We start from the raw sequence: 16,055 nt of genomic DNA on the forward strand, positions 1-16,055 counted from the left end.
TCTTCAAATGGTAGGTTCAACTTTGGGAGTTATGCTTAAGGTGGACTAGGGTTACTACTATACAAGCTTGGGGACAGTTTGCTAGGATTTGGATAGACTCACCATAGCCAAATTTGGGTTTTCTTCTAACTAAAATCTACTTTGCGATTCTTAGTCTTTTCCAAATCCTTAAATCTTTCATATTGGCCGGTCATCAATCTCAGCTATCCATAGTTTAATGCTTAAATATTTTTCTTTTTTAAAATACGTAACTTTTTTGCTTTACTCTTTGTACATTTTTTTTTTTTGTTTTTAGCTACTTCAAATATGTAATTTTCTATTTTATTTTTAGTCTCCACAAATATGTGACCTTTTATTTTAGTTCACACAGTTATGTTACCTTTTGTTTTTAATTTTTGAAAATGTCACTTTATTTTAGTCCATGTAAATATGTTAGTTTTTTATTTATTTTTGTCCCAACAATTATATAACTTTTTATTTGATTAAAATATGTTTTTGGTTCTTATTATATTAATAATGTTTATATTTTGTTTTTGTAAAATAATTTATTCATTTTTCATTCTTATAAAATTATAATGTCACATTTCGAACCTATACGTAACAATTTGTGGAGGTTTTAAATGTGAGATTAAAAACTATTACAAATTGTAAAAAAAAACATCACAAAATGTAAACAAAATACAGAAATTACATTTTTTTAAAAATTTTTTACTCTGTAAATTGTGCCGACCATTTTGTTATTTGTGATAATTTTAATCTTCAAAAATCATCGCATTTGTTTGAATTTATCCGATTATTGATCTGGATCAAAATATGACGTTATAATTTTACAAGAATAGAAATTTTATAGGGACGAAAATCAAATTTTACCAATTTTTTAACCAATTTTTTAAGGATGAAAACAGATTGTATCCTTTTTATTTTGTAGTTTGGACAAATATGTCACATTTTGAATTTAGTCTTTAATGACATTTGTTAACTTGGCAAATCATGATATCATGATGATGTCATCATCATTATGCTTAATGAAATAGATTAACGACAACAACTAAAACAAATAAAAATAATAAAAATTAAAAGTTATTTTTTTATATAATTTTTTTTTCTATTTTTACATCACCTATTAACATCATGCTATATGTTAAATAATAAATTTATAACGAAAAATTATAAAGTTAAAAAAATATTGAATAACTCAACTTCATGTTTTAAAAACAAATAATCAAATTCAGAATCTAAACTTAGCTTGTTTAAATAGATTAATCAAACTCTCAAACAATTTTTTTCAGGTCAAGGCAATGTTAGTATTATACTAATCTTGTTTACACTCATAAGCTCAAATATCACCTTGATTATAATTTAACAAAAAAATTGTTAATCCTGTGGTTATTGTTGTTTGCTCTTTACTTATAATAATCTACTATATATATTAAGTGATATAATTCAGTTGATTAGGTGGAATATTTGAGTTTTTATAAATCTCATAATATTCGTTTTTAAGTGTAAATAAAGTTTGAATAAAAATTATTTTCATCAAGAATTAAATTTGAGTATTACTTAACAATTCAATTGTAACTTTCAGCATATTAATCTTTATACTTAATTGATAACTTGATTTCTTGTTTAAATCCAAATCATAAGTAGTTCAATAAAGAACAACAAATGATGCATGCATTTAAAGATCTAACGAGCTTATATTTTTTTAGCCTGTTTTCTGATTAAACATTTCATGTAACAAATTATTAAAGATTCTTTATAAAAAAAAATTGCATATACTTTAGAGAACCTTGATCTCAACTTGTTTATATCTAAGTTGTGAAGCTTTCCCATGAGTTCTTTTTCATTAACTGATTGATAATATCTTATTTATAGATCACATTAGTAAAATCTAAATTTTCTTAATTTTCTTTTATTATCTCTATAATTACATTCATTGACTTTTTTTTTTACCAATTACATTCATTGACTTATTAACTGTCTTTAGGATTCTCTTTTGTAGTGTCTTTCAATCGATCTATTTCATACTTCATCATTAAAATTACCCCACTCCTAGCTCCTAGCCCTTCCTTTCATACATTAATAACTGATGGATTAAATAAGATAGAATATTTCATCTTAATTATCTTATTTTTCCTTATTTTGCTTATCAAAGAAACACTGAAGAGTTATTTGGTTTGATTTATTTATTTTTATACTTTTAATTATAAAACTATTTATTTTCATTTTGTTTCTTTTTTAAAAAAAGTTTACATAAAAATAGTGAATTTGTTATTATTATGATTATTCATTTCTATTTTCACTGTATATTGTACAAAATAAAAACAAAAAAGCATTTTCTCATACGAAACAACCTGTAGTTACCTATCTCTACATGATGGTTTTTCTCTTATGATGATTGACATTAGAATGGGTAATTAAGTTGACCACTATAATTTTCTAGACAATCAATTCTCTTCTTCTTCCCTCGAGTCGCTCTCTTATTGTTTCAATTAAAATTAATCAATCCTCCATCCTCACCAGCTCCAATAGGGTTAGGACTATCCTTCAACTTTGTCCATGTTGTGCTTGCCAAATAATATCTTATTAATCAAGTTTTTTTTACAACAATTCATGCAATGCGTGGATCTATATGTGTGATTAGAATTTATTAGGTGATCTAGTATCTTATTGTTGAATTATATATAGAGAAGTTTCACTTTTTTCTGTTCTTAATTAGAACTAATTAGAACGAGCAGTAATATCTCTTTAACCTCTTGTTTCTTATACATTCTTGATGAACTCAAGTCTCAAAAGGCAATGTGTAAATGTATATATGTTGGCAAATAAATTTTCTTTTCATTAACTTTGACAAATTCTGTTGAAAAAACATCATAACAAACATGCCATTCAAGTTCAAACCACATACAATATGTATTATTAACAAAATGATAACAAATATGAGAACTGAAGGAGAGGATATATATGTGGCGGAATTTGTAGCAAATATAGCACCCCAAATGTTTATATTTTGTTCTGCTTGACATTTTATGCATACCATCTTATTCAATTTTTTATTTCTTTTGTTTATCATGTTTCTAGCTAGATTAATTCTTGTTTAGAGTTTCAACTATTTCTTAAACTTTTTTTGTTTCTCATACATTCACATAATCACTTAATATTTTTTTGTGTGACTTCAAATTCAGTGCATCAAAGGGCACATAATTTTTTGTTCTCCCTGCTGTAGCAAGTATGGCACAAGTGTCCCTTTTGCTCAATGTTCATCGGGGACAAGCGTTGCCAAGCCATTGAGACCGTGATGGAATCATTGAAAACCGTGTGCTGTAATGCAAAACATGGTTGTAATGCAATTGTGAGGTACAGTGAGAAACGTGAGCATGAGAAGACATGCATCTTTGTACCGTGTTTATGTCCCCAGCCACGTTGCGATTGGATTTCCAATTCCAACGAATTAGGGCAACATTTCAATGTGAAGCATTTCTACAAGAGAATATCATTTAAATACGGAGAGTTTTTTTATGTGTCGCTGAGGCGCGACACCCGACGACTCGTGTTCTTCAAGCTGTAAGTGATGGAAAATTGTTTGTGATCAGCAATGATGAGAGGGAGAAGGAAAATCCATTGATTCTTTTTCATGTTGGGCCTGACTCGTGGATCCCTGAGTTTGATTATGAAGTTAGGGCAAAGTTTTATGGTGCACTTCTATTGCGTTAAACTTTTGTGGAGAGCACTCAAGAACTGAAGTTTGAGTTTTCTTTAGCAACCGTTTTACACATTCCAATTGAGATGTGGTCTTCTTGTAATGGACAGATCAAATTGCAGTTTCTGATTACTACTGTGAGTGGTGCATTTAAGGTTGTTAGTGAACAAAAGAATGAGCTAATAAACGATCCAACACCAAACGGGAGGCCCAAAAGGATCAGGAATCGCCCTGCTGGATTGGACGATTTTTATCCCTAATAGCAACCGATATTCATGAATACTTCACTCATATATATCTATCAAGTGTCAGTCTTTAAAAATGTTTTAAAAATTAATCCAAACAGAAACATAGAAACATTTGTAGACACAGTGGAGTGATTTATAAGGACAATGATCTATAAATTTTATTTTGCTGTTAGTAATGTTGTTAATTTGGAATATTTGGTAATAATTAACAATTATATATTTATTATATTTTATCAATATTTATACATATCTATATCTTGACATGTATTTCACGCATATCATATCCTATATATGTTAGAATAATGGTATCAAATATATGTTCTTTTTTTGTTAGCATATCAGATACTTGTTGTATTGGATACATATATCTTGACACATTATTATGGGGTTTGTTGATTTGCTTTTGGGTTTGTTATTTCCTGCTATGATGGTTTTTCCTTTTGGAAGTTGTTATAAGTAGTGTCATATATATGAAAGGGGATAAGATAAAGAAGAACTATTCCATCGAATTCTAATTCTTTAATTTCTTTCTTTCTTCTGGAGGTATTTCTTGACGTCATATAAGAAAAGGTTCTTTTTGATTTTATCAGCAGGGTCAGTTCTTATCATTCGGTTCCAAGAATCACAGACCGATTGGAAGATGATGCAATTACCAAGTGCTACACATGCACTATGACGAGGGCACATCTAGACCTTAGAGGACTTTAATGTATGCTTGACTTGTTTAATTACTTTGTTATGTTTCTGTTTGAGTGCATGGAGTCTTGTTTATCGATATCGAACAATATGTTGTAATAACTTTGTAAACGGTTAAAATAGACCTTGGCTGATGAATGTGAGGGGTGTTGTTACAAATTTATTTATGTCTATGTTATACAAAATTAGCCGAAAAATTAGTTTAAAGTTGAAAGTTAATTAATTAAATTATGAGTGTTAGATAAAGATAATTGTTAAAGTAGTTGAAAAATATAAAATAACAAAAAATAATAAAATTATGATTTATTTTAAAAAGATAATTAAGAAATTAGATAAATATATTAAAGATAAAAATGAAAAAAATATATAAAAGCTATTAGTATTTTAAAAAATGTTATTTTAAGTAAACATTAAAAGTTACTAAAAAAATTATTTATTTAATAATTACAAAATTTTGACTAATAAAAAAAATTAAAAATTAACTGAAATGTGTTGTTAAATATAATTTATATAATTATTTGTTTTTGTGTGTGTACAACTTTAGGTTTTGAAAAAAAAAAGTCATTTAGTCGTTTGTTTTTTGTTTGAAGAATATTCTCTACTTGTAGAACTTTTTTTTTGTGTGAAAGATGCTTATTCTTGAAAATTATTATTTTTTGTTTCATATAAATAAGAAATAAAAAAAGTTGGCAAGTGTAGTGTTTAAAAATTATTTCCAAAAGTAATATATCATTTTCATTTTTAAAACCAAAAATATCAAATCATATGTTTAAGTTGTTTTGATTTTCTATTTTTAGTTATTTATTTCTTTTTACTATCTAAAAATATTTTTGAAAAATTATTTTCACTAAAAAACAAAAAACACTATCAAATACAAGTTTTTGTATTGGGATCGAATATAGTCCTTGTGGTATTTACCATCCCTAGAGTTTTTTTTTCTTTCTCGTTTATATTTTTATTCTCTTAATTTATTTAAAAGTATTACTAATACTTTTCACTAAAATGCTTAAAAAAATACTTTTCTCTATATGTTTTTTATTCTATTTTTTTCACTATATATATATATATATATATATATATATATTCTAAATAACATTTAAAAAAAATATTACTTGTAAAGTTAAATAATTACATTCATATATTATATGATGTATTCACCTATTTTTTTCTTCTCTTTCTTCTATGTAGATCACCTATCACACATATATCTTCTACAGCACAACACTTAATGGAGGCTAGGGCTCAAGGAGGGTCCACCCATAAGTCATGACTATTTAAAAAAAATAATATTTTGTTCAAATCTAAAATGAAAAAAATATTTTCATCGTGAACTCAACTAGAGCAATTTTAACCCATCCTTATTCCTTGGCCAAAATAGTTTCATCTTGACCTCACTTAGAGTAATTTCAACTAAAGTATTTTTAACTTAACCTCAATCAAATCATTTTTAACGTAGTCTTAATTGATTAAGACATCAACTCGGTCTTAATTAGAGTATCTTCAATTGGATCTTAGCCAAAGTATCTTCATTTTGACCTTAGTTAGAGTATCTTCACTTCGATCATGGCCAGGGCATTTTCAACTCAGCCTAGACCATGACATCTTCAACTCTATCTCCTCTAGGACATCTTTAGTTTGGCCTAGACCAAGGCAATGTTGGCTCAACCTATGTCAGAGAATCTTTAGCTTAACATTGGTCGAGGCAAAATCCTAAAGGACAATTTAATATTTGAAAGAATACAAATTATGATTTAATCCTTGAATATGTCAAAAAATTATAATAATTACATATGACCGTTAAGTTTCTAAGACTATTTTGTCATTAAAATACAATATTCAAGATCAATTTGATATTAAATTATAAATTTTAGGAGTTCATTTGTTATTAAATTATACACAGAACATACTTGTCATACTTTTTTACATATTATAATTTTGTTTATATTTGGTCAAAATTTTTATAGATCATAATTTTATATTTATATTTGGTCAATTTTTGTTTTTTTTTATATTTATATTAAATTGAAAGAGAGTCCATTGAAATTTTTTGATGGGTTAACCTGGCCCAAAGTTGCAAGCCCACATCCACAATCTGGTTCGTTCACTCGCAGCACCACAATCCCTAATTCCACATTTTCCCTTCGTTCACCATTTCACCTCACCAGTTAGCGAAAATTTCAAGTCCAACGACACTCACTTCGTGCAGGTAACGCATGCTTGCTTTCTTACTTTCGTTTTTTTCTTTTCAATCGAAGGAAATGCTCTGTTTCATTAGATAGATGGAGCCGACAAATTCAACTAGCTAATCACCCTCACTATTGTTGTTAAGTGGTTCTTCTCAGCGGCATGAAAAATTCCAATTAATGTACTATCAACTTGAAAATTTGATTTAATCCTCTGAACGAATGGCCTTGCACCCCCCTTTTCTCCTTTGCTGATTGCAGGAGTATCAAATTTATAAAGTGTTTTGTGTTTCGTTCTATTGGCTACCATTAAGTTCTATTTGCTTACTAGCTTTTTCTTTTGTTGGGAGTTGGTTGTGATTCAATTATGGTTCCTGTTTTGTTGTGTGTGAATTGTAAAATATGCATATTTCAGTATCTGGGGCAGAAATATATGAGATGAGCATTTGATGTTTTGATTTGGATTGTAACAAGAGTGTCTTGAGATATTCTACAGGAATATCTGGATTCTAGTTTAGATAGCTTCCCAATTCATTAGCTGATTTTGTGATGTTTATTGGAAGGAAAATGATGAGTAGACACCCAAATGCTAATTGACACTTAGACAGATAAAGAAAGACAAGTTTAGGTATGATAGGTGATAATATGATGTAATAGGAAGAAAGATAGAGAAACGTGGGTGTACTGGGTGTTCACATATCATTGCTGTTATTGAAATTGGAAGTGTTAGAAGTTGATGCTTTATGTGTTTAGCATTTTCTGCCTTCTTTTGTGGTGATCTCTTCTGTTCGAATGGACTTGGGTGAGAATGCGGATGAATATCTTAAGTTGTATTTGTTATCATGTATGTTATATGTCATGTGGTACACAGCTCAACCTTAGCATGTTGGGAATTTGTTTCAGGGGTGGTGCTACTAGTTTGTTGAAAGAGCATCTTTTTTCAACCTCTTGATTTCATGAGTCACTATTTTGATTGAACAAGAGATGAGATTTATGCCCCTTTCCAGATTAATTTTCCGTCTCCCTCGTCATTATACACATGGGCCTTTGCAATCTCGTGCCTTACAGACTGATTCTGTTCTTAAAGATCCTCAGGCTAAGCCAATAAAGTACAAAATTCCTCAATTCTATGATCCCTATGGCCCCAGACCTCCACCCTCAGAAAAAATCGTTCAGCTTGCAGAACAAATTGAAGCACTATCAGAAGAAGAACGTGGTCAAATTATGCCCACTTTGTCAGAAAGATTAAAGCTTCCAAAGTTGCAGCCAATTTCCACAGATGGCATGGACATGGGTACAGAAGGTGGTGGTGCTGCTGGACTGAAGGTTGAGGAGAAAAAGGCAGAGAAAACAGCTTTTGATGTGAAGTTGGAGAAATTTGATGCTGCTGCAAAGATCAAGGTGATTAAGGAGGTAAGAGCATTTACCAACCTAGGATTGAAAGAGGCCAAAGATCTTGTTGAAAAGGTTCCAGTTGTGCTAAAACAAGGAGTCACAAAAGAGGAGGCAAATGAAATAATAGAAAAAATAAAAGCTGCTGGAGGAGTTGCAGTCATGGAGTAGAATTTTGATTGTTGGTTGAGATCACAATTCTTCATTTCCAATATGTTTTTAAGTTGCCATACGCGTGGTGAATGACTGTTGGAAGAAAATTATAAAGGCACGAAGCAGATTTAAGGGTTAATAACCAATTGTTGAATAATCTATTTGAATCAATTTTTTCTTAGTTGAGTTTTCTGGTTAATTACTGTATCACTTAGAACTGCTGTGTTGGTTTGACATTTGTAACACTCGTTTTGCCTATCCTCTGCTCAAATATTTTCTTCCAGAGTGAAATATTTCTGGGATCATAGGGAAAATTACTTTATGGAATTTCTTTTAGTTATTTGAGATTCCTGTGCTTGATATACTAAACTTGGTGGTCTTCTTTGGACTGGTGCCTGGTGGACCTCTTATGAAGTATTGTGCCTCCTTTTATAGATTTATAGTCTATTAATTTAGATGTCATCCTTGTTCTAAAAATCAATGTCTTTTTGCGGTTAGTTCTTAGTTTCTTTAAGGATACAGAACAGTATGATGATTAGAATGGCTGTGACTTCGCCATGCATATTGTGATTAGTATATGAGTCGGTAATAGATGTTTTTAATTAGTCCATCACGTATTGGTTTATAGATGGATTAGATTCATGGTGCAAAATAATCAATTAAATTTTTATGGTAAAGATAAAACAATAGTTGTTTTTACTTTTTTTCATGTTGTCACCATGATTTTGTGGACTAAAATTGATTTTTATGTGTTATCCAAACACTATATGAAATTTGGGTATGACGTGGTGCACAGTCATTTTTATTTTTTTTATTATCATGGTTCTTTCGTATGAACTAATTATCATGGTGCACAAACGTTATAACTTAATATTTTATTTTTTTGACATTTGTGTAATCAACTGAAAGGAATAATTCAAATTATCTCCTCATTAGCGTGTGCATAACGACGATGGTTATGATATCATGTTCCCCTTTGTTTGTATACTATGATATCAGATTCTTTATTTAGCAAAAGCAGTTCAAAATATATAATATGACATGGATGATAATGACAAAAATTAAAGTAGCATATGAATTAGCCTCCGATTATGTCCAATTTACAAATAATTCGGAGGACAGTTTCGGTATAGTGTAATTTATTTTTTTATTTACGAATGTAATATAAGTTGTATTTCATGTGTGTAATTTGTGGTAGTCTATAATACTAGTTTCTGACGGTTATATACTGTCACAAACCTAAATGCCACATTTTTTTTTGAAGCCCCTAAATGCCTTACTTATAAAGTATTGCTTATTTTATATTAATATTTAAAAAAACTAAACTAATTTAATACTTATGAAAGTTATACTAAATTGGTAAAAAAGTCACACTCTTCTCTAACTTTCCCAGTCCAAAATTGGTGGGACACATCTTTGGAGATCTCTGCTTGTTTTATTAACACTGAAATTATGATTTTTTCCATTGTACACAAAAATGAAAGTGATGCGTTTTTTTATTAAATAAAATTTTATGAGTTTACTAAAATATATATTGATTTTTTAATAATATTCACATAAAACTTAATTTGGTAATAAAAATTGTGTAAAAAAATTACAGAGCTTCCACGTACACAAACTTGCTGGCATACCTTTCAGTGTGTCGTACGCATAACCAAAAATGAAAAGAAAATAAAAACAATCGTCCCAGATCAGATCTACTACAGGAATATTCCAGAGAATCTGATTGTGACAGGAACAAGGATTATTATGAAAGAACAGCTGCGAAAAACAAAATATACATGTAAATATAAATCTATTTACCTTCACAAAAATGATTATGACTTATGTATGTTAATCAAATAATTTAAGATTTTTTAAAAATGAAATAAATTATATTAAAAAAATACTTATTTTATCTGTCTTCACGCTCTTTAACAAAAATTAATCAATTTTTAATAATATTTTGTATTAATAGCATTGTGGGGACACAAAATTATTTGTTTTTATTGTAGAAAGAAAAAAGTTAAAGGGATGCAATGCAACGAGAAAAGAAAGAAAGGTGTGACCACAGAATGGCAGCACGTGTCACCCATTAACCAAACAATGCGGTTCAAACTTCAAAGACAGTAACAACTAACAACAAATGTCACTTATGAGTGCAAATCTTAGTCATGGGAAAACACAGATCATAGAACAGCACCTGACTCTGCTTTTTTCCTTAAAAAGCCCGAAACTCTTTGCAACTTTCCTTTGTTAAAAATTAAAACTCTGCTTGGTCTCAAACTAGACATATACTTTCTCTCTCTTCCTTAACGGTTACGAAAGTGAAACAGAAAATGGTGGCATCAGACGGTGGCGGTGGTGGGAAATTGACGAAGAAAGTTCTGGGTTTGGGGTATTGGGTGCAAGGATTCAGGTGTTTTCCATGGTTGGTAGTGAGTTTCTACCTCAAAGATGGTCTCAATGTGGACCCTTCCATTCTTCAAATTCTTCAGAGTTCCGCTAATCTTCCAATGGTTGGGAAGCCCCTCTATGGCCTCGTTTCAGACTCTGTCTACATCTCTGGCCAGCACCGAGTTCCCTACATCGCCCTTGGAGGTACGCTAATCTTCACTCTTTTTGCTGTCTCTATGTACCCTTTTGCTTTCTCTCTCTGATTTGATCATGTTAGAGCCAAGTTGCACACTTTTGCAACATTGCAACAGTTTGTTGTTGGTTCCGTGATGTGGGGATATGGAAATTGAGAATTTGTTGTTCCTTATTCGAAATGGACAAGAGAATTGATGAATGAATGAATTGATCCTTTGTGTGTATAATTGTGAGTAAAAGAAGTTGCTTCTTCAGTGTGGGATGCTTTAATCGGAAAAAGAAAAGCATAAAGAAAAAGGAATGAAGAAAAAGTAGGATTGAGATTCTGGACTTGAAAGTAATGAGATAGTATCTTACTTCTTTTTGCTTTTGTTGGAAACTATTTGATGTAATAATCTCTTAAGTCCCATGTTTTCTGTTTATAGATTCTTTAAATTCGTTAGATTATAGCTGGCAAAGTGGTAATATATTATCTATTTTTCCTTGTATCAAGCCTAAGGCAGGGATCTCCAGGATTTTGGCCAGTTATCACTCCTAAACAAAATGAGAAACAAAGAGTGAAAAACCCAAATTTGGTGTTTTACTGCACTTTAGTCTCTTCATTCTGAATTTGTTTATTTGAAGGGTTGCTTGCTTTACTGCGACAACTGCTAACTGGAGTCCCATTGTCAGTTTATTCTGATTCATCTGTTGTACCTAAAAATATGTGGATTAGGATTGTGAACTTATCATTGTCATCTGAGACTTGAATCTACTGTTTGATTTTATTTCATTCAATTATTGCCTATACATAATTATATATCCTTATGAGTTATGATGCACTCCAGTTGGTACCTGTACATCATCCGTTTCATTTAACATAAAAGATTGAAGTAACTAAACCTACTCCTTCCATGTCTATTGGACTTTGGAACATAGTCATTTCTTCTTCTTTTTTTTTATCATCGGCATTTTTTTTTGGCAAGCAGACTCATTCTTGGAACTTGATAGTTTTTAATTATATTGAGCAGAAGTCATCAACTAAAACTTTAAAGAGAATCACATCTTTTATGAAATTTAAAACCATTCTAGTTGTTAGAGATATAATATAAAACCATTCAGCAGTTTTCATTTAATAACTTAAGCTTTTGGATAGTTGTTTTATGACATGGTATCAAAGCCTCTGTGACCAAGTGGTCAGAGTTCAATCCTTGTCTCTCCCCATTCTCTTCTGATAAAAATTTGAATTATAGCACAAGGTAGGTGAGCTTGTGCACAATACGGGCTTCAAGCCATAGGGCTCTTGTGTGAAGGGACATATTAGAGATATAATATAAAAACACTCATTGGCCTTCACCTATTAGGTTAAGCCTTTGGGATAATTGGTTTGTGATACCAATGTTCATAGTTTTATTGCATTTCTAATTTCGACGTTGATATAACTAATTCCTAAAATATTTCCTTGAATCTGTCTTTGCAGCTTTCTTGCAGGCACTGTCATGGCTGGTCATAGCAATCTCTCCATCAAACATGTCTATTTTCACTATCTCCATATACCTCCTTCTTAGTAACCTAGGTGCTTCTATAGCTGAGGTTGCAAATGATGCCATTGTTGCAGAGATGGCTAAACAGACTCCTTCCTCAACCAAGCACCCCCATCCATCCTCCTCAGGCAACCTCCAATCATTTGTTTGGATAGCTTCCTCTGCAGGAGGAGTCCTTGGAAACCTTCTTGGTGGCATTTTTATTGGCCGGTTCTCCCCACAATCCATGTTTTTATATTTTGGCCTTCTCCTTGCCCTCCAATTTTTTATAACCATCTCAGTTCGTGAGAGTTCTCTTGGGCTCCCAAAGAGTCCATCTGGTGGAATAAGGAAACAGCTTTCACAGCTATTGGTTGCTCTAAGAAAGCCTGAAATCTCATATTCAATATCATGGTTTACAGCATCTTACGCCATTATTCCTGCACTTACTGGGACCATGTTCTTTTACCAGACACAGTATTTGAAAATAGACTCATCAGTATTGGGTATCTCCAAGGTGTTTGGCCAGGCAACAATGCTCTTATGGGGCATCATATATAATCAATACTTCAAATCTGTCCCACCAAGGAAACTGATATCAGCCATTCAAGCAATGATGGCATTCTTAATGATTTCAGATTTCTTGTTCGTGCGAGGTTTTTATCGACAAATGGGTGTGCCGGACTCGCTCTATGTTGTGATTTTCTCAGGATTCTTGGAGGTTCTATTTTTCTTTAAGATTCTGCCATTCAGTGTCCTAATAGCACAGATGTGTCCACCAGGATGTGAAGGTTCTATAATGGCATTTCTTATGTCTTGTGTAGCCCTGGCATTAATTGTGAGTGGATACCTTGGTGTTGCACTTGCATCATGTATTAAGGTAACAGCAAGTGACTTTTCAGGACTTCCACTTGGACTTCTGATACAAGCTACATGCACTCTCTTGCCAACTTTTTGGTCATCATGCATACCTGATAAGGTAGAAACAAAAGCCAAGAGGAAAGACTAATTTATTAGCTTTTAGAGATATAATAAAATAATGTGATTCAAGGAAATAGAGGTATGATGCTCAAGTGATTGATTCTGTTAATTTCATTGCCTTCATGCATCAGCTGGCAGATACAAGCTATATCAGTTGGTTTTGTAGATTTTTTATACCAAATATTAATAAGTGATAGGGTGTAAAGGTATAGTGTGACCATGTGATGATCATGTTCGTTCAAGTAGTGCTTTTGTCTTAGATTGAATATCAATGTTATGTGGATAAGCTCTTCCCTTTTCATTTGTTATATTTTGGATGGATTTTGTATTTTGAATGTTTTTATTAGTTGATATAGAAGCAGCGAGCGTCATTCATAGATCATGCCAAACGGAATGAGCCATGTAAGCAGAGCCTTTTTCAAATATCTAATCCGATTTTGGTGAAATTCTAATCATGTTAAATGTGTAGTATTAGACTTTAAGGACACCACTTTCTTTGTGCTTGGCTACTTCTGCATCAAAATTAAAAGAACAAAAAATGTGCAATTGGGAAATATCATTATATACTCATTTTTGGTATACGAGGAATCGGTAATTAAAAGGACAAAAAATCTGTAATTCAGACCTCTACCTCAATCTCGCCTTCCCTCTAATCATTTGAAAAGTATTCTTTACTATGTACTAGGATTTTGTATACTTTACACTATTTTCCTCTATTCAGAATTTTGAATATTACTTGAGCTGACAGAATTCGAATTCATGGTGGAGTAATGCCAAAATCAGCCGTACACACTCTAATTTCTAGTTAATATTTCTCTCACATGTTATCTATGTTGATAATGAGCAGATACTTGTGTATATCACTATGCAAATTATTGCCTTTAGAATTTTCTTTCATATCATAGAACCACTTGCTGTGTACTAAGGGAGGATCTAGCTCATTAGGGTGCGTTACTACATGGACATACTAGTTGGTTGTACTAATAATGCCATCTCGTTGCTACTTATTACCAGCGCATTCCAGTATTAAAAAAAAGATAAAATTGTACTTTTGATCTCCCATTTTTGTTTCAATTTCGCATTTAGTCTCATGATAATTTAATTCACAAATTTGATCCTTCATTTTTATAAATTCCTACAATGTTGGTCAACGACGTCTCAATTGGACGTTGATCGTTATCCTCAAACACTATCACATGTCAACGTCTAATAGACACGTGAAATAATTTGCGATTTTTAACCTTAGTAGTAATTTTTTTTTTACTCTCGGAACTCCAGCTCTCTCTCTTTCTCGCTCTGGAACTTCCTCTCCTCCGCCAAAGCGTCGTCGTTTCCTCCCTCATTCTCTGCTTCTTCTTCCAACCATTGCTCTGTCTCGGAATCCGCTCTTTCCTGACTACCACAGACGACAGCGCATTCTTCCACTACATCGAGGCGTCGGAGTACCGAAACGGGGCAGGTTGCCCGTTTCGTCAACCTCCGCGGCTCCATCGTTGCAGTGCACTTCGTCCTCTGCCACTCCTCGTGCCCGGAAAACGTGTTCTTCCACTTCATCGTCGCCGAGTTCGACCCGGCAAGCCCACGGATCTTAACTCGACTCGTTTGCGACAACACATCCTCAGCTGCCAGATGAAGCAACAAGCAACCAACATGCACAAGATCTATTTTTTTTTTTGTTCAGATCTAAATATTTTTTTTTTCAAATTTGAGTTTCTCTGTTTCAAATCCGAGCTTTTCTCCCATGCACATTCTCATTTGAACTTCAATTGTTCATGGTTTTTGCAACCTTTGTGGCTATGTTTTGTGTTCATTGTTGTTCTTGTGTTCATAGCTGTTGGTGGGTATAAGGGTTAGGGGTCGCAAGCGGAATTGGTGAAGGTGGTTGTGATGCGTGCCGACGACGGTGGGTATGGGGTTAGAATGACTGTCCTGTTTTAGGGTTTCTTTGAGAGTAAAATCCTCAGCGTAACTGATGTTTTAGGGTTTTCATTTAGGGTTAGGTTAAATCCTCGACATAAACAAATTTTTGCCACATCACAGCAGGGTAAAAAAAATCAAGCCTTTCGAGGGAACCTATTAGACGTTGATACGTGACAGTCAACGTCTGAAGCTAACAGTCAACGTCTAATTGAGACGTCCCGGACCAACATTGCAGAGATTTATAAAAATAGGAATCAAATTTGTGAATTAAATTATAAGGGGGCCAAATGGGAAACTCGAACAAAAGGGTGCAATTTTGTCTAAAAAAATGGATTTGGTCGTGATAATAAATTGGTTTTTTTTAGTGGGAAATAAATACTAGTATTGATTATAGACAAACGCTAACAAGTATCATTAGGGCACGATTTAAATAAGTAAAAGGGAAAAAAATTTATGATACAAAAGAATATGCTCTCTTCTAATTTTTAAATGCACTCTCACATCATTTACAATAAAAACTTTTCTCTTTTAAATCCTTATACTTGTTATCAAGATCCCTATGCGTTTAAAGCAAGAGCTGAAACATTGCAAGCTATATCTGTCAAGGTCTAATTCATGGTCCAAATGACACATTTAGCAACATAATGTTAATTTAAGTAATCGTTTCAAATTTTCTTCTTTAAATCCTTTGAAATATGCGTTGGGTATATTC

At 32.0% G+C, this 16,055-nt stretch overlaps 2 protein-coding genes across 2 annotated transcripts; both read left to right on the forward strand.

The window, feature by feature from the left end:
• The first annotated feature begins 6,711 nt into the window (after window positions 1-6,711).
• Window positions 6,712-8,803, forward strand: LOC114385723 (50S ribosomal protein L7/L12-like). Its single transcript, XM_028345769.1, has 2 exons — window positions 6,712-6,847; window positions 7,728-8,803. Exon 2 carries the CDS (start codon window positions 7,809-7,811, stop codon window positions 8,385-8,387), a length of 579 nt encoding a protein of 192 aa, XP_028201570.1. The 5' UTR covers window positions 6,712-6,847; window positions 7,728-7,808; the 3' UTR covers window positions 8,388-8,803.
• A 1,682-nt stretch (window positions 8,804-10,485) lies between these two features.
• LOC114386758 (probable folate-biopterin transporter 7) lies at window positions 10,486-13,812 on the forward strand. The gene is made up of 2 exons (XM_028346799.1): window positions 10,486-10,949; window positions 12,400-13,812. Exons 1-2 carry the CDS (start codon window positions 10,688-10,690, stop codon window positions 13,449-13,451), a joined length of 1,314 nt encoding a protein of 437 aa, XP_028202600.1. The 5' UTR covers window positions 10,486-10,687; the 3' UTR covers window positions 13,452-13,812.
• The last annotated feature ends 2,243 nt before the right edge of the window (window positions 13,813-16,055 follow it).

Source organism: Glycine soja, chromosome 15 (genome assembly GCF_004193775.1).
Source record: "Glycine soja cultivar W05 chromosome 15, ASM419377v2, whole genome shotgun sequence".
NCBI classification, from domain to species: Eukaryota; Viridiplantae; Streptophyta; class Magnoliopsida; order Fabales; family Fabaceae; genus Glycine; species Glycine soja.